Source organism: Lissotriton vulgaris, chromosome 3_1 (genome assembly GCF_964263255.1).
Source record: "Lissotriton vulgaris chromosome 3_1, aLisVul1.2, whole genome shotgun sequence".
NCBI classification, from domain to species: Eukaryota; Metazoa; Chordata; class Amphibia; order Caudata; family Salamandridae; genus Lissotriton; species Lissotriton vulgaris.
In genome coordinates, this window is record NC_141689.1 from 1,254,834,478 (window position 1) to 1,254,858,688 (window position 24,211).

The following is a 24,211-nucleotide window of genomic DNA, read 5'->3' on the forward strand; positions in this document are numbered from 1 at the left end:
TCTTAGACTAGCATGAACCGGGGATAGAGGAACGTCAGAATTGGGAAAGGTTAGGATGATCTTTCACAGGACACATTATTGCAGAATCATGCAGGCAAGGGGCAAGAGGTTTAGGGCAAGGAGGATCCAGACCAGATTGAACAGGACTATAAAGATCAGGACCTGGAGGGAAATGGCTAGTATTTCCAGGATACTAGGATAAGCAGGACAGGGACCAGGAAGACCAAGGGGTGCAGTACCTAGGGCACCCAGAAGACCAGAGCAAGAGGACTAGGTAAACTAAAAGGGTTATGACCAGGAGGACTGGAAACAGGGCTAAGACAGTCATAAAGATTAGGACCTAAAGGACCAAGGCTCGGATTACCAAATGGGGCAGAACATTCATTACAAGTAGCAGGACCAGGGTGAAGAGGATCAGATGTAAGAAGGGTAATCAACGTTTACTCCGCATCTTTTTTTCTGCGGACTTTCAGCCCGCATACCATTACTCCACGAGGTCATTGACCTCGCATACCAACGCTCCGCATTTTTTCACAACGCGTGTGTATTTACCACGCATGCCTTTACAACGAATTACGTTGTAAAGGCATGTATGGTAAATGCACACGCGTTGTGAAAAAAACCCAGACTTCATGAAGATGGAACCAGGAGGAGTGTGGAATCACGACAAGAGAGAGGTAAGGGAGTTTGGGTTCTTTTTTTAGGGGGGGTCGTGCTTGGGTAGTGATTGTGTAGTGTAGTGTTTGTGTAGTGTAGTGTTGTGGTGGTTGTGTAGTGTAGTGTCATGCTCGGGGTAGTGTTATAGAGTTTAGGGTAGTGTTGTAGTGTTTGTGTAGTGTAGGGTCATGCTGGGGGTAGTGTTTTAGGGGTTAGGGTAGTGCTGTAGTGTTTGTGTAGTGTAGGGTCATGCATGGGTAGTGTTTTAGGGTTTAGGGTAGTGTTGTAATGTTTGTGTAGTGTAGGGTCATGCTGGGGGTAGGTGTTTAGGGTTTAGGGTAGTGTTGTAGTGTTTGTGTAGTGTAGGGTCATGCAGGGGGTAGTGTTTTAGGGTTTAGGATAGTGTTGTAGTGTTTGTGTAGTGTAGGGTCATGCAGGGATAGCGTTTTAGGGTTTAGGGTAGTGTTGTAGTGTTTGTGTAGTGTAGGGTCATGCTGGGGGTAGTGCTTTAGGGTTTAGGGTAGTGTTGTAGTGTTTGTGTAGTGTAGGGTCATGCTGGGGGTAGTGTTTTAGGATTTAGGGTAGTGTTGTAGTGTTTGTGTAGGGTCATGCAGGGGGTAGTGTTTTAGTGTTTAGGATAGTGTTGTAGTGTTTGTGTAGTGTAGGGTCGTGCTGGGGTAGTGTTTAAGGTTTTAGGGTAGTGTTGTAGAGTTTGTGTAGTGTAGGGTCGTGCTGGGGGTAGTGTTATAGGGTTTAGGGTAGTGTTGTAGTGTTTGTGTAGTGTAGGGTCATGCAGGGGTAGTGTTTTAGGGTTTAGGGTAGTGTTGTAGAGTTTGTGTAGTGTAGGGTCATGCAGGGGGTAGGGTTTTAGAGTTTAGGGTAGTGTTGTAGTGTTTGTGTAGTGTAGGGCCATGCAGGGGGTAGTGTTTTAGGGTTTAGGGTAGTGTTGTAGAGTCTGTGTAGTGTAGGGTCATGCAGGGGTAGTGTTTTAGGGTTTAGGGTAGTGTTTGTAGTGTTTGTGTAGTGTAGGGTCCTGCTGGGGGTAGTGTTTTAGGGTTTAGGGTAGTGTTGTAGTGTTTGTGTAGTGTAGGCTCATGCAGGAGTAGTGTTTTAGGTTTTAGGGTAGTGTTGTAGTGTTTGTGTAGTGAGGGTCATGCAGGGGTAGTGTTAAAGGGTTTAGGGTAGTGTTGTAGTGTTTTTGTAGTGTAGGGTCATGCTGGGGGTAGTGTTTTAGGGTTTAGGGTAGTGTTGTAGAGTCTGTGTAGTGTAGGGTCATGCAGGGGTAGTGTTTTAGGGTTTAGGGTAGTGTTTGTAGTGTTTGTGTAGTGTAGGGTCCTGCTGGGGGTAGTGTTTTAGGGTTTAGGGTAGTGTTGTAGTGTTTGTGTAGTGTAGGCTCATGCAGGGGTAGTGTTTTAGGTTTTAGGGTAGTGTTGTAGTGTTTGTGTAGTGAGGGTCATGCAGGGGTAGTGTTAAAGGGTTTAGGGTAGTGTTGTAGTGTTTTTGTAGTGTAGGGTCATGCTGGGGGTAGTGTTTTATGGTTTAGGGTAGTGTTGTAGTGTTTGTGTAGTGTAGGGTAGTGTTTTAGGGTTTAGGGTAGTGTTTGTATAGTGTAGGGTAGTGATGTGGTGTTTGTGTAGTGTAGGTCGTGTAGGGGTAGTGTATTAAGGTAGTGTTGTAGTGTTTGTGTAGGGAAGAAAAATGGTTTATGGTAGTGTTGGGGGGTTTTGCTGGGTAGTGTTATTGTAGTATAAGGACTGTGTGTCGAGGGTGGGTTGTGCAGGGGTACTACATTAGGGAGTAGGGTAGGTTAGGGTAGGGTAGGGTACTTACACTTACCTTTAAATCTTTTACAATGAGTATACCTTTAACATGCATGCCTTTGCGTTGTATTGGCATGCGTAGTAAAGGCATAGTCGTTGTAAAAGTTTGCGTTGTGATAATTTGCGGGGTGTTTGTCTTTGCGGAATGATAATTGCGGAGTGCTGGTATGCGGGGTATTTGTTTGCGGAAATATGTCACATATTCATCCACCACACATACATGCACATGGAATGTCAGAGCAAAGATATGGGGGGGTCACTCAGAACCCCTCTTTGGGTCATCTGAGATGATCTATCAGGGGCCTCCATCATCCCTCTTTCTGCTCATCAGAGCCTTTATATGACCCTGAACTCTCCTTTGCTGATTGCCATAGCACCTTGACCACTTTGTTAGCCATTAACCATTTTTCCTGACTTCAGCATTCTGAGTTTCCTAAGCCATTTCTGCAATCCTCAGACCACACTCCTTTTCACCCATCTACCTTTAAAGCCCTGTGCCAAGTCTAAGTGCCTAGTCCCAAAAGTCCTCCCTCAGACTACTGAGCCAGCATCAGACAACACCTTCTATCACTCAGAGGTCAGAGTGTAACAGTACCAGCTTTTTATTCACTATGCATGCACTGAATTTTCAGCAAATGCGAAACAGTTGTATGCGTGGGCAGAAGAGGTGGGGGGTTCTAGGGGATGGCAGCATAAGAAGCATGAATAAGACCCATTTACAAAGGGATGTCCTAATACATGTGGACTAGACTCACAAAGATGCCCTTCTGCCCCGGTCTTCTTCTATCTCTTCCAGCACTTCTGTGCTATTTGGCATTGGTCCTCCTAGTCTTATTCCAAGTCCTTTATTACTTGGATTTCTTTGGTCCTCCTGGCCCTCATTCTGTCCCTGGACTAACTAGTTCAGGTCACCCTGGTACTGGTTTCCTGAATCTGGTGCTCCTGGTTGTAGTCCTTCTGGACCCTGGTCTTCCTGGCCCTGCTCCTGGCTCATCCTTGTTTTAGCCATTCCTGAGCCCCCAGATTTTGGGACTAATATCCGCATCCTGATCCTGCTGGTCTGCTGGGTCCTTATCCACCTAGCCATCTGTCCATATTCTTCTAGGGCTGGCACTCCTAATCTTCCTGGTTTGGGTCATCCCGATTCTCCTTGTCCTAGTCCTTGCGCTCCACTTGGCACTGCGTCCACTGCTCTTACTCCTCCTTATTAGGTACTCTTGAGCTCGGCCTCTGCATTTTGGTCCTTGTCTAGTCCCATTGGTCCTTGTGGCTCTGGTTGTCCTGGTTCCCCTGATCCTTGCAGCCTGGTCTTAATACCACAGCTCCGAGTCCTCTTGCTCCAGTTGAGGTTTAGGTTTTGTTTCTATTGGTTCTGACCTCTCTGGTCCTCCTAGCCCTCTTCCCAGTCCTGCGTATTCAGATCCTTCTAGTCTACGTAATCCTTCCCCGTCTGGTCCCTGGCCATAACGGTTCTAGTCCAGCTGCTCCTGACCCGACTATTTCTCCAGGTCCTCCTTCAATATGTCATGATACTCTTGGGCCTGGTCCTCATGCTTGTTGTCATCCTGGAGTAACTCATCCACTTTGTCCTGATCCTCGTTGTTCAGGTCATCCTGTTCTTAGCCAATGAGCTTGGTCATCATTGCTCCTGGCATCCTGGCCTTCATTTCCTGGTTCTCCTTTACCTCCTCGTCCCCGTCCTCCTTGCCCTGGTATGCCAGGTCCTGATACATCCGGGCCTCTGTGACTTGAGCTTCCTTTTCCCCTTGGTTGTGTTTCCACTGGTCCTCCTTGTCCTGCTCTTCTATGCTCTTGTTTTGATGACTCTGGTTCCCTGTCCATCACATCTTGATTCTTCAGGTCCTGTCCTCCCGGTATTTCACACCCTCAGTCTGGTTTGCACAGCAATGGTCTTCCAATTCCTGTTCCTCACTGTCCATGTCTTTCTGGTTATGTGCCCACTAGGCATAATCCTTGTGTATCTGGCCTCCTTGTTTGGGATTTTGTATGCCTACTCCTCTTGGTTCTGATCCTTCTGGCCATCTTGGCCCCTTTGAACCCCCCTCTCCTAGCTCTTTCGTTTCTTTCCTGATCCTGTTGACCCTCATCCATGTGACCTGGTCCTGATGGTTCTTCTTACCCTGTTCATCTGATATCTAGTACATCAGTTCCTAGTCCTCCTGGTCTCCTTTGTTTACCTGTCCTCTTGTGACCTGGCCTTCTTAGGACTTGCCCTCTTCATTCTTGTCTTCCTGGTTTGGATCGTCCTTGTCCTCTTGGCCCTGAGCCTTGTCCTTGTGGTCTTTCAGGCACTGCACCATTGGTCTGGTTTCTCTTGGCCCTGGTTCTCTTTTTTTGGATCCTTCAGAGCCAGGTCACTTTGCTGCTGGTCTTCCTGGACATCCACGTCCAGTACCCAGAGTCTTCCTGACTCTGGTTGCTCTGGTCTTCCTGATATTTCTCAACCCGGTCCTGCTGCCCCCTGGGCTTGGTCGTTTGGCTTCACTTGGCACTCTTGGCCCTTCTCCTATGGTCATGAGCCACCTGGCATTCCTATGCCTGTTCCTGGTACCCTTGGTTCCGATACTTTTGATCTTCCTTTGACTAGTCCTGATCCCCCTAGCTCTGATCCTAATGGTATTCTTGGTACTCACCCTCTTATCTTCCTTGCTTATCCTACTCCATTGGTCATATTGGCCAGGATTTGGTCTTCCTAGATCTGGTCCTGATACTACCGGCTCTGTTCATCCTGTTCCTTGTCCACGTGCTGCTACCCAATCTCATCAAGGTCTTCCTTTATCTCTTTCTCCTGGGCCTAGCCATAATTTTGCTCATCTTTCTGGCCATCCTGTTTCTAGCCCTGAGACCCGGACCTTCAGGCAGTGATCATCCTGGTCCGGATGTCCCTGGTCATCTTCACCCTGATACCCCTAGTCCTGGCAACTCAAGGTTCTGGTCCTCTTGGTCCTTATCTTTCTGGGCCCCCTAGTCCTTTGTTTCCCGATCCTCTTATAACTGCTCCTTCTAACCCTGGTTGCCTGTGTCCTTGGTCTCAGCTACCTAGCACTCCCGGGCAAGATCATGCTATTCTTGTTTTTCATAGTCGTTGTCCTTTTTGAGGCTCTTTGCCCATTGTCCTTCATCCTCTTGGTCATGTTCCTTATAGTTAAGGTTCTCCGGGGACATAGTCTTGGTCTCCTTGGTACTGGTTGTCCTGGTCCTTCTTGTCCTATTTGGCTTGTTACCATAAACTTTTCCTTTTGGCCATCATGGCCCTTCTTGGATCCCACAGTCTTGGCCTATCCTGTCCTGTACCTTTCTGGCCCTCTTGGTTCTGCTCAGCTTGTCCTGGTTCTCCTCACATTCATCCTCCTAGCCCTAGTACCCCATGTCCTGGTCCCTCTTGTGGCTTGTGTCATGTCACTCTTATTCTTTGGCCTCCTAGTTTGGGTTGGCCTAGTTCTCCTGGATCTGTTCCTGGATCATTTAGACCTACTGGTTCTGTAGCCATGGATCCAGGTTCTCTTGGTCTAGGTTCTCGTAGTTAGGGTACACCAGAACCTGGCCATTTTTATCCTGGTCCTCCTGGTCACCATTGTCCGGTTTACTTGGTCTTCCAGATTCTGGTTGGCCTTCTTACGAATATGTGACATATTTCCACAAACAAATTCCCCGCATACCATCACTCCGCAATTATCATTCCGCAAAGACAAACACCCCGCAAATTATCACAACACAAACTTTTACAACAATTATGCCTTTACCACGCATGCCATTGCAACGCAAAGGCATGCATGTTAAAGGTATACTCATTGTAACATTTTTAAAGGTAAATGTCAGTACCCTACCCTACCCTAACCTACCCTACACCCTAATGTAGCACCCCTGCACAACCTACCCTCGACACACAGTCCTTCTCCTACAATAACACTACCCAGCTAAACCCCCCAACACTACCATTAACCACTTTTCTTCCCTACACAAACACTACAACACTACCTTAATACACTACCCCTACACGACCTACACTACACAAACACCACATCACTACCCTACACTACACAAACACTACAACACTACCCTAAACCCTAAAACACTACCATCAAGTGTATTAGTAAGACTCCTTGTGTGATGAAAGTCTAAGTGCATGGACCAGTGAAATGCATTTTGCATGACATGATGGAGAGTAGATACAGCTTCCCTAGGCAGTCGGGGACCCAGAACTGAAGTGAGGGAGAATAGAAAAGAGGCTAACTAAAGAAATTCTGTGAGGTTCTTTCCAGCAAATGTCTGCTGGTTGGTTCTTCTTGAGTTATATTATAGGGTAGATGGTAACAGTAAGTGGAAGGTCATGGGTGTCTCTTGTTAAATGTGTTAATGTTTCTAAGCAGGGCTGCCTTTTTGTCTGTGCCTGATGACTGCTCAGGAAGGCTGATGACAGCCAGGAGCTGAGATCTCATGCTGCAGATACTTTTGCTTGGAGCCAGAACTCTTGCTACTGCAGTGAGAGCCATCACATAGAACAAAGGCTGTGTCTGAGCTACAGTCTGAAATGTATAATCACCCCAAATCAGTTCTGAAACCTCAATACAGGATCCACATTCCTGCCTGGAAAATGAGTATTTAAGAGAAACTGTGAAATAGTAGCTCTGTAGATCACAAGAATGAAAGGTAACATATCAAAATGTCTCTGTTGTGTCTTTAATGCCTATATGTCGTTCTCTAATTTACTGGGAAAATCCCTTCAAATTCTAATGACATTCAGTTCAATTAAGCATAGTCCCACTATTTTACGTGCGTCTACTTGATAGAATACTTTAGCTGATGGCCTGGAAGAGTAGGGGCCATCAAAGGTAAGGCGTTGTACTGTCAACTTATTTAGAGTAAAACCTGGCTGTGAGAGACAGGAAAAAAAATAATGACCCTGTCACCCTGGGAGAACACTCCCAATGTGTGGCGCCATTAACTATTTTATTTTACAAAAACAAAACTCACGCTTTTAGAGTTTGTTTTAAAAAAAAAACTTTTTGAACCGTTAGCTGGTCAGCCATCATGTGTGATAATGCTGTCCTTCAAACGTGTCATGCATAGACAGGAACCACCATGATAGCTGTTCCTGTCAATGTAGAGCTGGCCACAGACCCAGCGGACAACTCTAAATTTGGCAGGCAGAGGTTCCTCCGAATGGCGAAGCTATTGTCCGCTGCCATCTTAACTGAGGTAACTCTGTTCTCAAAACTCTAAATCAGGACCATAATTTTAATTCCTTCTGTCATGAGATTAGAATGAAGTCTCTCAATTATACTATTTTAGTAACGTCATATGGGCCCTATGGAATTGTTTCTATTTTGATAAAAATCAATCTACATTTTAAATGGCTCTATGTCTTGGGGATAAAACATTTCCAGTTCTTTTTTTTACTTTTACAAATCATGTTTTCAGGTGTTTTAGTTTGATTTGTTTAATTTAACAGACCAGTATTGATAGTTCTGAAATGCACTGATGTGCTGCAGAAAAAGAGGTGTTCTGATAAGATGGAGCCTTTTGGAAAAATTATATCTGGCTCTTTCCTATGGCTTTGTGAGTAGGAGTGGTAAGTTCGAGTACCTAGCTTTAGAAGAGTTAACATCTTTAACTAGTCTTTTAAAGGTTCTAATCAGCCTTATCATTAGTCGCCTCTGCAGGTTAATATAAAGGAGTAGGAGCAGTTTTTTTTTGGTTTTGGAGACAGCATAAAGGGCCTCCCAAGTTGCTATGTCTTGGTCCATAGGGTAATGGAGTGGCATTCAGAGCCATGTCTGTCAAAATAACTTTGGAACATTCAAACATTTGGGACCTTTGGATCTATAAGTTATTGCCTGCATCTAAGCCACTTGTTGCACTAAGGACCTCATGTCGCAAAATCTCAGGGTTTGTGACCACAAAAGTGCTTGTCATTATGTACAAACCCTTTATAGGAACTGTAAAAAAAAAATTGACGAGTAAACAGGACCTTTGCGATTTTTTAAAAATTCCAAATAGGAGGGTTCATGAAAGTATTAACAAATATACCTAACAGTGAACCTTATAGCTGCCAGCACCTAACCTGTTATCACTCCATCAATCTTGTCCCCTCTATACTAGCTGGGATTTGTGTGCACACTGAAAGGCACCCACTGTCACAGTGCATGTTCCCTCAGGAATCTAACAATTCAGAACAAATGCACAGGTGCACCACACAATAGACATTTAAACAATAATGACAGTTATGAAGTCCATATCCAGAAAAGAAAGTTCTTCAGTTTTTTCTTTTTATTCCATTTTCATTTCACGTAGATAAAACACAGAGTCCAGTTCTAATGACTCAATACACAGTACAGCCAACGTGTTTCGTCCAAGTGCAGGACTTCTTCAGGGCACTAGATGATGGTAGGGTCAAACATATCCTTGAGCTGAAAGGTCATAGGATTCCCTGCTAGTGAGCTGTTCCCGTCCGGTATGTTTTTATATTAAAGAATTTGAGCCGTCTATATAGCGGCCACGACCAAATGATGACTAAAAGACACGTCCCACATTAGTGATTTCAACACCGCCAGGCTATGTTGTGATGGTACTCGAGACAAATCCCGTTGAAAATTATCTTCAAAATATCACGCGAAGGTCTAGAAGTAAAATAAGTAATACCACTTGTTTTCCTGCCTAATTGGTTTGCAACTTAGGAGTTGTTTCAAATGGGACGTCCCCTTTGCTCGGATGTATTAAAGGTATAGTGGTTTTAGAAAGTTGGCATTTCTCTGCTCTAGGCTCTGTGTGCCTGCAGCCTGTCTCCAATACATGTCTGGGGTGGGTGACAGCTGGACTTCGTGCATTCCCTCTAGACAGCCACACACAATGGAAGGTTAGGTGTGACAGAGTGGCCATCTACATCCTCATGGGTCATCCTGGTCAGAAGGGGAGGGGGGAGCTGACCCACACAAAGAATTGCACACACCCCTGTAGTAAGTCTAGAGCTAGGGCTGAAAAGAGAGGGCATCTGTGCACTTCAAACCCCTCTTTGAAGTCACCACTTCTTCATAGGAACAACTGGGTATAAGCACTGGGCCTCTGACCCCACCACATCAGACACTATTGGACCTGAGAAGAAACTCTGCCAGGAGGAAGGACTGCTGTGCTGCTACACGGTCTGCCACTCTGCTGGACTACAGCTCTATAGGAACTACTTTTCTGCTATGCTGCCCTGCTGTCTATAACCCTCTGCCCTGCTGAGGAAGTACTAGAATCTTGCTTGAACCCAGAGTGATCTTCAAGGGCATGCTGGCTTGCCTCCTGTTCTAAGACTCAGGGATTTCAAAGTCTTAATACCTGCTCCCGTGTCTCCTCCATTAGAAGTGGATCCAGATGCTTGCTCAAGTGAAACCAACATATCCTCGGCTACTTATAACAGCTGTTGTGGGAAAAGAACCGGTGTATCGGAATTGGAACCAGCGCATGCCCATCAGAACTGATGCATTGGAGCCACCACATTACCACAGATGCAGGAGAGATGATCTGCGCATCCCCTCACATGCGTGGAGATACCTGGTGCATCTCACTTGGAACCAATGCATCTCAAAACTGGCGCTTCATCTTTGGAACCTGCCCATTACCATTGCTGCATGAAGAAAAGCAATGCATTTCCTCGACTGTGAGATCGATACAGACCGGCTGAACCCCTCATCCTGCTGTTGTGACCAGGATGAAGGTACTTTTGTTTAGTGGGCCTTGTGTGGCTCCTGTCCCTGTCCCTGTTCCACACTCCATTGCAGTCGGCCTGAACTCGTGACTTTGCCCCGATTCAGGGTGACCACATAACCCCCATGTGCTATTATTGTTTCTAAGCTGTATCTTTACTTTTAATTTTTGATAACACATCTCTTGACTTTTACATATTGGATTTTGTCATTTTTATTTATAGAATCATAATTTATTATTCCAACGTGGTCTGGAGTTTTTTTGTGGTGTTTGCACTGTGCTACTGTTTGAAGGGTTGCACAATTAATTTACAAATTGCTTTTTAAGTTAAGGCTGCCTGCCCCATGCAAAGCTATCAGAGGGTGAGCAGAGGTTAATTTATTGGCTGATCTGAACAGGGTGCATATCTCTGCCAAGCTGAATCCCAATTTCCAAACAAAGTGCCAGTGCAAAATAAGAATTGGGCTATGGTTGGAAATTAAACCTAAATACTCAGATATTCTCTTTCATGTGAAAGACATTGTACAGAAGCCAACTAGATCAGATGACACGCAGCTAGTTCTTCTAAACCCCTTAAATTTGCACAGGACAGTAGTCCCTGAAAATCAAAAGCTCACAGAGCATTTAGGTATACAAATTCTCCTTGGAAAGGATCAGAAAAGTCTATGCAAGATTGATCCAGACAAGTTAAAGGAAGAATCTGAATGGAGTTGGCTTCACACAGTATTTCATTATAAGAAAACGAATTGACATAAAGTCTTGCCTCCAACCTCTTTTGAACTTTTAAAAATATTCTTGTGGTCCATGGGGGTTATTGGGCTTATTGTTAGATGAGAAGGCAGTAAAGTTTTTGACAAAAATTTGATATATTACTTTTACAAAAAACTTGGCCTGAATCTTCCTGCCTGTTAATAAGAAACATTGAATATCATCGTTCTTCAATAAGAAACATAATAAAGGCTGGTTCAAAGATGGTCTAGCTATGTACATTGCAATGGAAAATGATTCATTTGAACATAAATTTGCCTTGGCTACTTGAAATTACAATTAAAAATTGTACTTCCTTGGGATGGCTGTTAGCAATTTTTTTTTAAAACATTTTTATTAGAAACAAATAGCAGCGTTATTGGCAATACATAGACATCTCAGCAGGAGGTACAATCCTTTGGCATTATGTTACAGTCTGCAGTCCACCCGGAGCCCACCCTATCAAACCGTGCAAGAATCTTAAACGTGTCATGAGGGTCACCGTCTTGCCTTCGGGTTAGGGGACGCCATCTGCCCACACAGTTTTGGTAGATCGGATATTACATTACCATGTCATCACCCGCTTCCTCCAACCGTGCTTGTCACTCCCTTCTAAGTTCTATCGTGTGGGAGATGCAAATTTCATCCCTGTATTTATTCCAATGTCATCACTTGTGATCTCATTTACGTGGGCAGCCTCTCTCTTTATATACAGTTTTTTCCGCTACCATTGCATGGTCCATGTCTTTATCCCAGTCGCGTAGTTGTGGTACCGTGTCCGCTTCCCACTTTGGGCAATGTTTTGTTTTGCTATACTCCACCTCATAGTGGCCCATGATTGTTCAGCATGGGTGAGGTCTGTTGCCTCCCAGATGTTGAGGAGACACAATTTGGGAGATGGCTGTATGGGTTTGTCGTACGTCCTTTCTAACTGTCGGGTGATGTTAGTCCAATACTGTTGTATATGGGGGCATTCCCATTGGATGTGTATGACTGAGCCAGTTTGGTTACAGTGTCGAAGGCAGAGCGTGTCTGGTCTCCGACCTAGTTTAAATAACATTTGACATCAAAGTACACCCGATGGAGGATCTTGAGCTGAACCAGTCGAAGACTCATCGGAATAGCCACTTCTTGGGGGGAAGCCAGGGCCTCTATCCAGTCCTCATCAGCTATTAGCCCTAAGTCCAACTCCCAACTTGTTCGTAACTTCTGCATTGGGTCAGTCCGGTTATTGATCAGTTTCTTGTAAGTGAGGGAGATGGCTTTACGGTCCATGGGGTCTAGCAATAATCTATCTGAAAGAGAAGAGGAGTCAGGGAGGGGGGTGTCTTTAGGGAGGGTACAGTCTATGGCGTGACTGATTTGGAGATATTGGAAGTATTCTGATGGTGCTAATTGATATTTGATTTGAAGCTCAGCAAAAGACGCCTTTTTACCTTTAATCCACATATCTCCCACCATAGATATTCTGATCATGTCCAGCTTGTCGAACCCTGCACAAGCTCTCACTCGTCCCAGGACGTCAGGTTCCCACAGGGGGGTAGCCTTCGGTAGGCGTCCTCGCCACCCCATCCGCCGTTGAACTCCATGCCACACTTCTATTGTATGGGCCGTAGGGCCAGTCAAACATAGTTTCTTATGATTAGTATATAGTGCTCATTTGTAACCTCCCTTTCCCATTAACCAAAGATCGGTGCGGAAACTGGGGTCGGTATGAGACCCGAACACCCATTTGTTAATGGCAATTATTTGCGAAGCCTGATAATAGAGACGCATATCTGGCAGCCCGATACCCCCCATCGTGCCATCCCATGGTGAATTTGTTTATAGCTATCCATGGCGACCTGTTGTCCCAAAGCTGGTCTCTGCCTGTTGCCTCTATCTGCAAGAAATAGGATTCAGGGACCGGGATGGGAGTATTCTGGAGGGCATATAGGAAGCGCGGTAGGGCGAGCATCTTGAATAGAGACATCCGACTTAAACCCCTGCAATGGTCCCAATAGATTCTGTTAATAAAACAATGCTGAGTGAATGGTTATGAAGAAGCCCAGGTATTTGAATCCTCTGGCCGCTATGGGAATCGAGGACTTTGTGGAGGGTCACCCCAGAGGAAATACATCTGAGATTTGGACCAGATTATCTGGTAGCCAGAATGGGCCCCAAATATGTGGAAAATATGGAGCACACGGTGGAGTGAGCGCGCTGGCGAGGGTAGATAGAGCAGAATATCGTCTGCGTATAGTGATAAACGGTCTTCATGTTCGTCCGTCCATTTAATGCCTCTGATACCTGGGTCACCACTAATCCAGACTGCTAAAGGTTCAAGGACCAGAGCAAAATGGAGCGGCAACAGTGGGTAGCCATGCCTCGTACCGCGGCAGAGGGAGAAAGATTCAGAGCGATGATTGTTTACTGAGACATGGGCAATGGGGAGCGTATACAAAAGTTTGATCCACGCAAGTAACTTGGGTCCGAGCCCTATGCGAGTCAGCACCACAAACAGGTAATCCCATGCTATGGTGGAACGCCATTACCCGTCCCAGTGCGCCATGAACCCGACGTAGATTACGTGCCGTGTTTCAACCCGGCATAAATCCCGACTGATCAGGGTGAATCAGGTCAGCGAGATAAGGGAGCAGACAGTTAGCTAACAATTTGGCCAGAATTTTGGCCTCCACGGTTATCAGCGAGATGGGTCGATATGATGAGCATTCCTCCACCGGTTTACCGGGTTTGTGGATGACCACATAGTGGCTGCACGGATATCAGCCGGGAAGAGGCCAGTCTTGAAACATTTATTGTATAGATTTAACAAGTGGGGGGCAAGTTTCGTAGCCATAGGTTTTAACAGATCGAGCAGAAGCCCATTAGGGCCCATCGTCTTACCCGAATCTCTTCAACCGAGATATCAGCATCTAGGGTCTCCCCGTCCTGTTGGGAGCTACATGCTACATCTATCGTGGCGAGGAGATCTGCTGCTAGTGGCGCCTGTGAGTGCTGTGGGAGACCATATATTTACTCATAATGTTTTGCAAACGCCTCCTCGATGCCCCGCGGGTCGGTAATCATTGTATCGTCAGGCCCCTTTAATGCTCGCACCCACCTCGCTGACTGTTCTTTAAGATCCAGCCTTGCCAATAATTTCCAAGTTCGTTCGCCCTGTTCATATATTCCATGGCGGGTGGCGAGAGCACGCCTGTTGGCGTCCTCTAAGAGCAGTTGCTTATAATCCTGCCTCTTAAGACTAAGGGTATGTTGAGCATCTTGATCAGTGTCTTGCGCAGTAGCGCGTTCAAGTCTCAAGATCTCAGTTTCCAGATCGTTCACTCTCCGGTTGCGCTCTGCCCTGTGGCCCACCATCATGAATAACGCCCTCCCCTTTATCACCGCCCCGTATGCACCCCAAAGTGTAATCGTTGAATCCACAGATCCTATATTCTCCTCAAAAAATAGTCAGTATCTTTTTTTAAGTTTTCTCGGATGTGCGGTATCTTTAGTGCCCAAGACTGGATGATGATGGGGCCTGGTGGTAACGTTCATTGTGCACCGAAAACTGCCAAGACCGGGGAATAATCCGACACTCCTCGCACGAGGCAAGCAGAGTCGGTGAAGTCCTGTATTTGTTGCGCGTGAGTAAACAGGTAGTCAATTCGTGATTGACTGCCGTGCACACAGGATTGGAATGTGAAGAGTGCGTAGTGGGGGTGTGTCCACCTCCAGATATCTACCATCTCCAGGGCGTTGGCAAAGTCATGTAATTATGAACCATGTGTCGAGTCTCGACTGGGCGGGGATCGGTCTACTTGGTTATTCATTGTCAGGTTAAAGTCACCCCCCCATCACCAATGTCCCCACAGGCAAGTTCAGTAACATAGCTCCAACATCATGCGTTGGAGACCCGGTGGGGCATGCACGGAGACAACATTGAGGACTCTGCCCTCCCAAATGAATGTGCAGGCGGCTTATCTACACTGCGGATCACTCCACGTGTTTTGTATCACAAAAGGGCAGCCTTTACGGAGAAGGATCCCCACCCATCTGGACCTTGTCGTGAAGCCTGAGTGTGTCACCATGCGATATGCTTTCCTGTTAAGAGCCATACAGGAGTTGCCTATTAAATGGGTTTCTTGGAACAACACCATGTCAAGCCCCTGACGGTAGATGTATTGTAACACTATTGTTCGCTTTATTTTGTCCCCCAACACGTTGACATTCCATGTCATGAGTCTAAGACCTTTCCCACCAGCCATTGGTCTCTAGCATAGGTATAATGAAATAAGCAGAGTGTTCATGACAAGTGGAACCCTCAACTGCGTCCTTCCGAGTGGCTCCATGAGTGTAACAGCACAATACAGCGTTTTGTAGCATGCAATCAGCGCTTTGAATGTTAAAACCAGCAGAGATGTACTTATACAAGATGCCATTTTGTCCAGCTGCAATTAAATAATAACAAATACCCCCAATCAATATACAAGTAGTCGTTCTGTCCCGCTGCAGTAACCCCAGTAGATCGACCCCCCTACAAATCAAACCTAAAAGTACCCTTACCATTAGGAACACACCCCCCCTCCCTGCCTCCCTGCTTGACGGAACTAGAACCGGCCGCCCCCACAACATGCAGAGAGCCTGTTGCCCACCCATGAACAACTCCAGGGAACGTGAGCTACCCCACTCCCAAAACAACCATCACTTATCGATAGGTGCCCGGCACCCCTGCCCCGCCCCACCCCCACAGCAGTGTTTAGCACATAGGTCCAATAATACTCTCTTGTATCATCCCGCTATGACTTTGGGAAAGGATCAATACAGTAGTGGCCCCATTAAAGAGCCAACAATTGTGAAACAGTCTGCTACGATGAAAGAAAATAACGATCAAGACATTAAGTGGGTCCATTGAGCGCTGGGCCAATCCCATAAACAACAATTGGGTGTATCAAACATCCGGTAGGGGGACCCCCGCCCACTCGGCCCAAGTCCATGGTCAATTACCCCACATTTAAGGAGGCAGTGGCTTTGTTTTCAAGCCCCCGTGCAGTTTTGGAGAGCCTACAGGGATCTGGATTGATATCAAATAGTCTTACCAGCCTCCAAGATCAAAGCCCCCATGTGTCCCTGGGAGTCCGAGTCAGAATGTGGAGGAGATCATCTCTGCTGGTGCCAGTCAGCATCCTCATCGGGAGCGAGAGTCCTTTCTTCGTCTTTTTTTCCGCTGTGCCCCAGCCCTCCAACCAGTCCCAAGCTTCCTCTGGCAAGGTGAAGAACCAGGATTTTCCGTTGGCTTCGACTCTCAACTTAGTGGGAAACATCATAGCATATTGGACCTCTTGGACCCGGAGGGCTCGCTTCACCTCGAGGAAGCTGTGACGCTGTTTCTGTACTCTCAAAGTGAAGTCTGAAAAGAACATGATTTTTCTGTTTTCTAGGGTCAATGACGGGGCCGCCCGCGCCATCTGTAGAATGACATCACGATCTCGAAAGTTGAACACCCGCACCAGAAGTGGTCTAGGGGGTGCGCCCGGTTTCGGCCAGCCTCCCGGAACACTGTGGGCTCTTTCAATTGTGAAGCATTTGGAAGGTCCGCGGGGTTGTAGATGCTTGAAGACGAACTCTTCGACAACAAGATCTGCCGCCTGCCCCTCTGCATGTTCCGGAAAACCTAGAATGCGGATGTTGTTCCCCTGCATTCTGCCTTCATAATCATCTAGCTGCAGGACCATCGCCTCGTGGGAGGCACGTAGTTCGGCAACTTGTCGCTTTAGAAGGGTCGTGTCGGTAACCAGTTTCTTCGTGATGTTTTCTACTGCACCCACACGCTCCGCCATCTTCTTCACATCTTCGCGTATCAGCTCCATCTGTGGCCACCGTGTCAATCCTTACCTCGAGAGAGGTTCTAATCACTGTAATTGCTTCGAGGAGATCTTTGTTTGTGGGCTCTGCCGTGCCATTCGGGGCCACCATCTCCCCTCGATCTTCATTCTGCTGTTTTTCCCAGGCCCCTCCTCCTGTAGTGGAGTTGTCCACCGGGCCTGTTGGTTTTCAGGGAGCACCCCAAACCTCTGGGCGTACTACTGAAAGCACTGTGCTGAGGTAGTTTCCCTGGAGTCCACTCAAACTAGGTGCGCAGCAGTAGGGAACCAGGCTGGATTCTGCCTCCTGGTTCCCAGCAGTCAGCAATACCGTCCACACCAATTCCCTGCTCTCTCTCCAGGGGATCTGGCTAGTGTTTGAGGGGGATCAAAAGTCTCAGGGGCCCAGACGGCTAGATGTCTCCCGCCAGGCACCCGGGGCCCCTGTGATGAGCCAAGATAGTCTGTACCCTCCTAGCCCTCCAGCGTCAGGGTTTACTACTCTGCAGGGATCAGACGTCCTACGGGCCTCCAGGCACCCATCCACAGTTGCTCCAGTGAGGATGTACAATCCAGGGGCATCCAATCCTGGTGTGCGTGGACGGCTCCAGGACCACTTATATGGCTCTTCGATCGCCAAAAAGTCACACTGCAGTCTTCAGGCTGCCCACCCCAATCACTTGGGCTAGAGTGCTTGGGGCCGTGGGCTGCTCCTGGTCTCGCATACGCGCAGTCTTTACAGACTCAATGGCATCTCGGAGCGGGGGCTGCTTCAGTCCTCACTCGGCCCCCAACACTCCTGCTGTCACTCCAAGGGTCCCCTCCATTTTCCCAGACTCTTCGCTGGGGCTATGTGCAGTGTTCAGGCCCCACACACTCGCTATGAAGGTATCGCTGGAGTGGGCCACAGCCGCTGCCTCACATAGTGCTCACGCGGGGCTGAGTCACACGGCACTCCCAAGGGCACCCAGCGGGTCTCTGCCGTCGTCGCCGCTGCACGGTTGGGGCACCTTGCACTCCCAAGCTCCTCTCACCGGTTTTCGAAATTCCGCTGGGATGGGCCGCAGCCGCGGCCGTGCGTAGCGCTCTCCCAGGGTCGCGTGCCAGGCCCTCGACGGGACCGCCCATGAAGCCCCAGTCCGCGGAGCTCCTTCAAATCAGGGCCGCTGCTCTGCTTCAAAGTCAGCCGATAGGGCGCCGGAGTCCTTCGCACCACAAGGAGGGCACAGGGGCGACGATCGGGTCAGGGGAACCCAGGGAAAACAGGATAGTTCCGGAGTGGCGCTCCGGAGCTAAGCTACCGAGCAGCCATTCCCTTCGGTGGTAAGCTACACCCCCGCTTTTAGCAATTTTGATTGAGAAGTCCTGTGCTCAAAAACATCTTCTCTATGTCTGTTTTGTAGATTCAAAATCTGCCTTTGATAGGGTTCCAAGACACCAACTCTGGGCTAAATTTAAAGAATGGAATATTCCAATGCCATTTCTCTGTGCAATTCAGATATTATGCACGGATATCTGGGATGACACCAAGTTGGGTGATGAAGCTACTGTGACTAAGAAAATTGAGGCCACTGATGGCAGTGGCAGCTGGTGTCATTTCAAAGTCATTGAGTGTCAATGTTGGGGATGAGATTTAAGTAGTGAGCCAGCTAAAGGAGGGAGCCCAACTGACATTATGGTGGGTTCAGAGGCTGTCCAAATGAGAAAATTTCGAAAAAAGAAGGGCAAATGGCACACTTTCAAGCTAATTTTAATACAAACATTTGTGAAAAGCAAGGCTTATAATGCAATTCTAAATGTGTTGTCTTGAAATATTTAAATCATTAAAGATTTCTCCATATTGTACTGTATGAAATCTGTTCAACAGTTTCTACTTGCTTCAACAAGTCCATCTGGGTGAGCTTAGTTTGCTGACAGTGTTTATGATGCTGCAGTATTGAGAATTCTGGAGCTGAGCGCCTATCAGTGGTTCATAAAGGTATTCACACAACAGGCACATTCAGTCCTTGTGTTCTCCGCAGAGCTCCTTGAAAATGGTAATGTCCAACGGCGAGGTCGTAGATAAAGGAGGTCATAGTGCTGTTAAAGTATGTACAGCAAGAAAGGAAAAGAGAATGCAGTGCTCACAGGTGAGTGGAGTGGGCATGTTCTGTGCGTATGGGATATAGAAAAGCGGAGAAGATGAAAGGAAGTATGCACAAAAAGGAGAGAATCAAACTGTGAAGAGGAAAACGACTACTTGAGAGGTATGCAAATGCAAGATTACATAAATATATGTGGAGGAAAATGGGTGCATGCTTCAAACAGAGAAAGACTGCAGAGGAAAATGGTGTGTAAAAGAGAATGAGAGTGATTGAGACACTGTAGACCATTTCCACTTACACAGAGCTTAGCAATTTTCAAGTCCTTCACTCCTTTTAGAGATCCCTCCCCAGCTTTCATGCCACCAATAGCCTTTCCACCTGTTTTATTCTTAACATGTATTAAAGTAGACTTGAAATGTGGTCACTTTTTTGTTTTTATAATGAAGGTGCCAAAAGCAGCTGTGTGCTCCAATTAATGCTACATAAATGTAATAAAACAATTGTGTTTAATAATATTGATAATGATCTTATCTCAAAATGGTAATAAATACCCTGTAGCAGATGAGTTTAAGATCACGTAAACCATCATCCAAGGATTATAAGAGGTCCACTGAGAAAATAACTTGTCTGTGAAACAAGTAACTGAATCAGAGCGATTGCTGACCGGCCAAAATCTACAGAACATAACAATTGAATTAATCATGCCTCTCAAACAGGGCTCACGGTTATCAAACAGAGAAAGCATTTCCACTCCTTCACGCACAATGCCGTCATTGGCAAAGGATGTGAAAAAAAGAGATCATTGTGTCCAACGGAAGGGGGTGGACATGGCCAATTATTGATGGCTTCACAAGAAAGCTGCACATTGATTGGCCATGATCTGTGAACATCCCACCCCGCATGGATTTGTGTGCGCATCCTATGCCTGACTTTTAAGCCAATACAAGCGCTGCTTTCATGCTGTTTATGTTAGTAAACATCTTGTGAGCAGGCTTGGGCAGTGGAACCCAGCGCTCAAAGGAAGACTGGAGGCTATGGCTCTGTCTCTCCTGACTTCCTAATATTGCACAGAAAGGAGAAGGGTAAAGTGTGCATGTCGGGCTGGGCACAGCAAGCCACCAGACCAACCTGACATGCGCACTTCACTTTAGGACTGATACCCTGTAGCCGATGCTTTATTAATCGAGCCCCACTCCCGCCCTCACTCTCAGGCAGAAAAACACGTGGTCTGAGACTAAAAAAAAAGAGTACAGTGGCGGCTAAAAATAAAAGCACATAAATAAAATACCGGAAAAGGACACTATAATGTATAATTTATGGGTTGGCTTTCAATGGGCGGTGGGGGTGAAAGCTTTTTTGCCCCAATGGAGCAGCTGCTCCTGAATGATGGCCTTAAGAAGCGATCCGTGTTGGCTCCTTTGCTATTTAACTTGTATATTGCTGACTCGAGTCTTTCACTTGTTTGCTCAAGTTTTAACATGCATTGACTTAATTTTAACACTTTTAAAATTCTCTAATACATGGCTGATATTGTGCTGCTAAGTAGGACCTCAGTTGGCTTACCAGAAAAATGCCACACACAAAAAACACATAAAGCGGTATACTGATCAAATTTCTACAAAATCTTGTAATATTTGGGAACAATACATTCCAGTTATTTAACAAAAAACTAATTTTAAGATCTGTTCTATTCTTTACTTGCAGATGTAAAAAGTGTGACCCACAAGAAATCGAACTGGGAGGCGAGATAGTATTGGCTAGTCGCAGCAACTGCAAAGCCTCTGAAGATGTGTGCTACACCTACGACAGGAATAAGTGCTACACGAGTGACATCAAGTACACTTATGAAGGACAGACCAAAATTTTGAAAGCACCCTTAACCCCTGAAACTTGCTATGAATAAATAACTACCATGCTGTTGTGGCAAAATGGATGGATAAAATGATACCACGTGAAATACCATATTTTACATTGTCAAGGCATATCTCCATATATAAAGACAGACCAAAAGTCAGATTATGCAGCTTGTTTATAGTACGACTCCCGAACAAAATATAAGCTTCAACAATGCCGGTCTGTGTCAAGGCAGCATCACAGCTATTTTAGTCAAACCATTAGAAATTGATAATGTTAACAGAATATCAAAATTTCAAATAATAAACACCCCTGTTAGGCAAACACCAAAGAAAGAAGAGTAATAAAGAAAATAAAGTCTTATTACTAAGATTCTGTCAGCAATTCCTATTTATTGATCTTAATTCATTGTGTGTATTTTTTACCAAAATTATTTATAATCCTTCTAAAACCATTCTGTACACGATGAGTCATCGTATCTATGACAACACTGTTTGTTGTGTCAAAATGTGTACAAAACTCATGTTTAGAATGATACATGGAGAATTATGAGTAATTTTGTGATAAAATATACCCAATGTGTTAAAATTGAATTAAAGCCCAATAAATAAGAACTATGGGCCTGATTCACTAAGGTAAATTTAGACTAAAAGTCTAACGTTACTCCGACTAAAATTAGACTTTTGATCTAAGTTAGACGTTTGGTCCAAACTTAGACCAAAAGTCTAACTTTACTTGTAGAAAAAGTTAGACTTCAGGTCTAAACTTAGACTTTTGGTCTATGTTTACTTTTGTGAATCAGGCCCTAAGGGCGTAAACTTAGTACCTAGCATTTGTTTTCAGTGTCTATTATTTCCTCTGAATTTGTGACACCAGACTGGTGTCTTATTTGAGTGCTGCTGGCACCAGATACTATTCCCCAATACGTACCTCACTGGTGCCCTGATTCACAAAGGAAAACTGTAATTTAACGAACAGAAGGCCTGTCCTATCTTTTTTTGTGTGAGTATCCACCACGAGTGCATATACTACTAGTATAATTTGTTCGAGAATAGCAAAAATATCGTAAACTTACACTAAAATGTATGTTTATGCTTGTTGAATAAGGCCTAATTGTATTTTTATGTGTCCCCTGTGTGCCAAATATTTACCAAGCTTGGCTTCTTGCTTTCACAATGACGGCAATATTAAACAGTTTTATCCTCTGCTTTTTATTTTAAATATACCATTTTCACTTGCTCTGATTTCCTATGCACAGCTTCCAAACCTACTTTATCCTTTTAATTTGAATGCCTTCAAATGCTCAGGAATTAATTTTCCTCATGCTAGCGCCCTTCACAGCCTTAAAACTAAACAATAGAAATGGCAGGAGGACTTGTTCAGCTGCATTACAGTTCTTTCACTATTTTCAGAAGAGTAGAGAAGAATTCGAATAGTTCACGAGAACCATGCAAATGTAACCATTGCTCTTTAAATATTCCTCTCCATTTTGATTTTACTGTCCAAGTGGCTGTCAAATTATTGTCAGTTTCTTTTTTGCAGCTAGAAATTACGCATCAAATAAATTACATCAAGATGTAACGTTTTTCTTTTTTCCAGGAAGTGGTAATGCGTGTTCACCCAAAACCTTACGCTCACCAGGATTATCTTACCCTGCTGGTCTATATTTTATATTTCTCATCTTGAATGTTTGGTTTGCAACATTCTTTTTTTATTTCACAGTTAATATTGTATGTAGGCACAGGTATCAAGGAATAGGACTCTTTTGTGTAGTCACACAACGTGTGTTCACTTCAACAATGCAATAATTGTTGCGTATTTACTGAATTGATTTTAATTGTATACTTAATGTGTATCCCATTGCCTCGTCCTTCTTGGAGTAGAGGAGCATTGGCAGGACCATTTCAAGGCCGTTTGGAGTCCAAAACAAAATACTAAACTGAGGAACCTAAGATTTTCCACACTTTTTGTGTTATATAAGTGAATATGAACTTGAAACAGGGTACTTGCTAAATAATTCTAATCTAAATGCAGCTTGGTTGCAGTACTTTATGAACCAAGAGATCTCTTCACAAACTACATTTTGTAGTAGGAAGGGGTGGGAGCACACTGCTGACCTCTGAGCACAGTTCGCTCCATAGCATTATGGTAAATGCAGTTTGTAGTGCATGCTTACTTGGTATTTTGCTGGAGTGTTCCACCAAAGTTGGTGCAGGTTAGTGCTGTACATTACCACAATGCTAAGGGGCGAACTGTGCTGGGAGGTCAGCAGTGTGCTCCCACCCGTTCCTGTTTCAAAAGGCTCCCTTGAGCCATGTAGCTGACGAGCTAGTGGAGATGCACCTTTGCGCCTGTGAGAGGTATTGAGACCTGTAAGAATTGTGGCAGCCTGCTCTGCAAACCCCAGAAGAAAATCGTTTTTGATCTCTACCGATGAAGGATAAAATTCAGAAACACATGTGTCTAGAGATGACAGCACTAACCTGCACCAACTTTGGTGGAACACTCCAGCAAAATACCAAGTAGGCGCGCACTAACTGCAAACTGCATTTACCCTAATGCTAAGGGGCGAACTGTGCTGGGAGGTCAGCAGTGTGCTCCCACCCGTTCCTGTTTTAAAAGGCTCCCTTGAGCCATGTAGCTGACGAGCTAGTGGAGATGCACCTTTGCGCCTGTGAGAGGTATTGAGACCTGTAAGAATTGTGGCAGCCTGCTCTGCAAACCCCAGAAGAAAATCGTTTTTGATCTCTACTGATGAAGGATAAAATTCAGAAACACATGTGTCTAGAGATGACAGCACTAACCTGCACCAACTTTGGTGGAACACTCCAGCAAAATACCAAGTAAGCGCGCACTAACTGCAAACTGCATTTACCACAATGCTAGGGGGCGAACTGTGCTGGGAGGTCAGCAGTGTGCTCCCACCCGTTCCTACATTTTGTAGTATATGTGATAGCCTACGATCGTGTTACTCGTACTACAAAATGCTATTACCAAACCTCTTTGCAGAGATTTCTACCTCTTCTATTATTTCTGTGCAGCGATCTCCTCCGAACTTTAGAGATCTCTGCAGACATACACTTGATATTCCCTACTGCAAAATAAGGTGACTATATACATACATTATGTTCACAATCAATCACCAATTTTTTTCAATCAAATTTTTGTGTTATTGATTTATGCAGGGCTTTCTCTCCTGAATGCGGAGGGTTCCCTCCTGCATGCAGAGTCTCAGCCCCTAATGCAAAATAGAGATATCCTCATTCTACAACACTGTGAGTAATTGGGCTGTTGATTGACTGGGGTGTGAGCCCTGGCCTAGCAACAGCCACAATCCCTTGCAGGGTGAACCACAAAAGGTCACTGAATTATCCTGTGTTTAGCTCTCGGTAGCTTGGCACAAAAAGCAGTTAGACTTAACTTAAAGGCAATGTATAAAGTATTTATGGAGACCACAAGCAGTAATTCGGTGGAAACACAATACTAGAAAAAT

The 24,211-nt window shown here is 45.4% G+C and overlaps 1 protein-coding gene across 2 annotated transcripts in view; it reads left to right on the forward strand.

The window, feature by feature from the left end:
* The window catches only part of JCHAIN (joining chain of multimeric IgA and IgM), an 80,993-nt gene extending 58,694 nt beyond the window's left edge, over positions 1-22,299 (forward strand). Inside the window, exons 4-5 of one of the 2 annotated variants that reach the window (XR_015309344.1) lie at positions 20,569-21,353; positions 21,416-22,299. Coding sequence is in view for 1 of the 2 variants with exons in the window: in XM_086961774.1 (XP_086817900.1) it covers positions 20,569-20,767 (199 nt within the window). In the remaining variant the exon portion in view is untranslated. Of the gene's footprint in view, positions 1-20,568 lie in introns of both variants that reach the window. The other variant, XM_086961774.1, reaches the window with a different exon arrangement.
* The last annotated feature ends 1,912 nt before the right edge of the window (positions 22,300-24,211 follow it).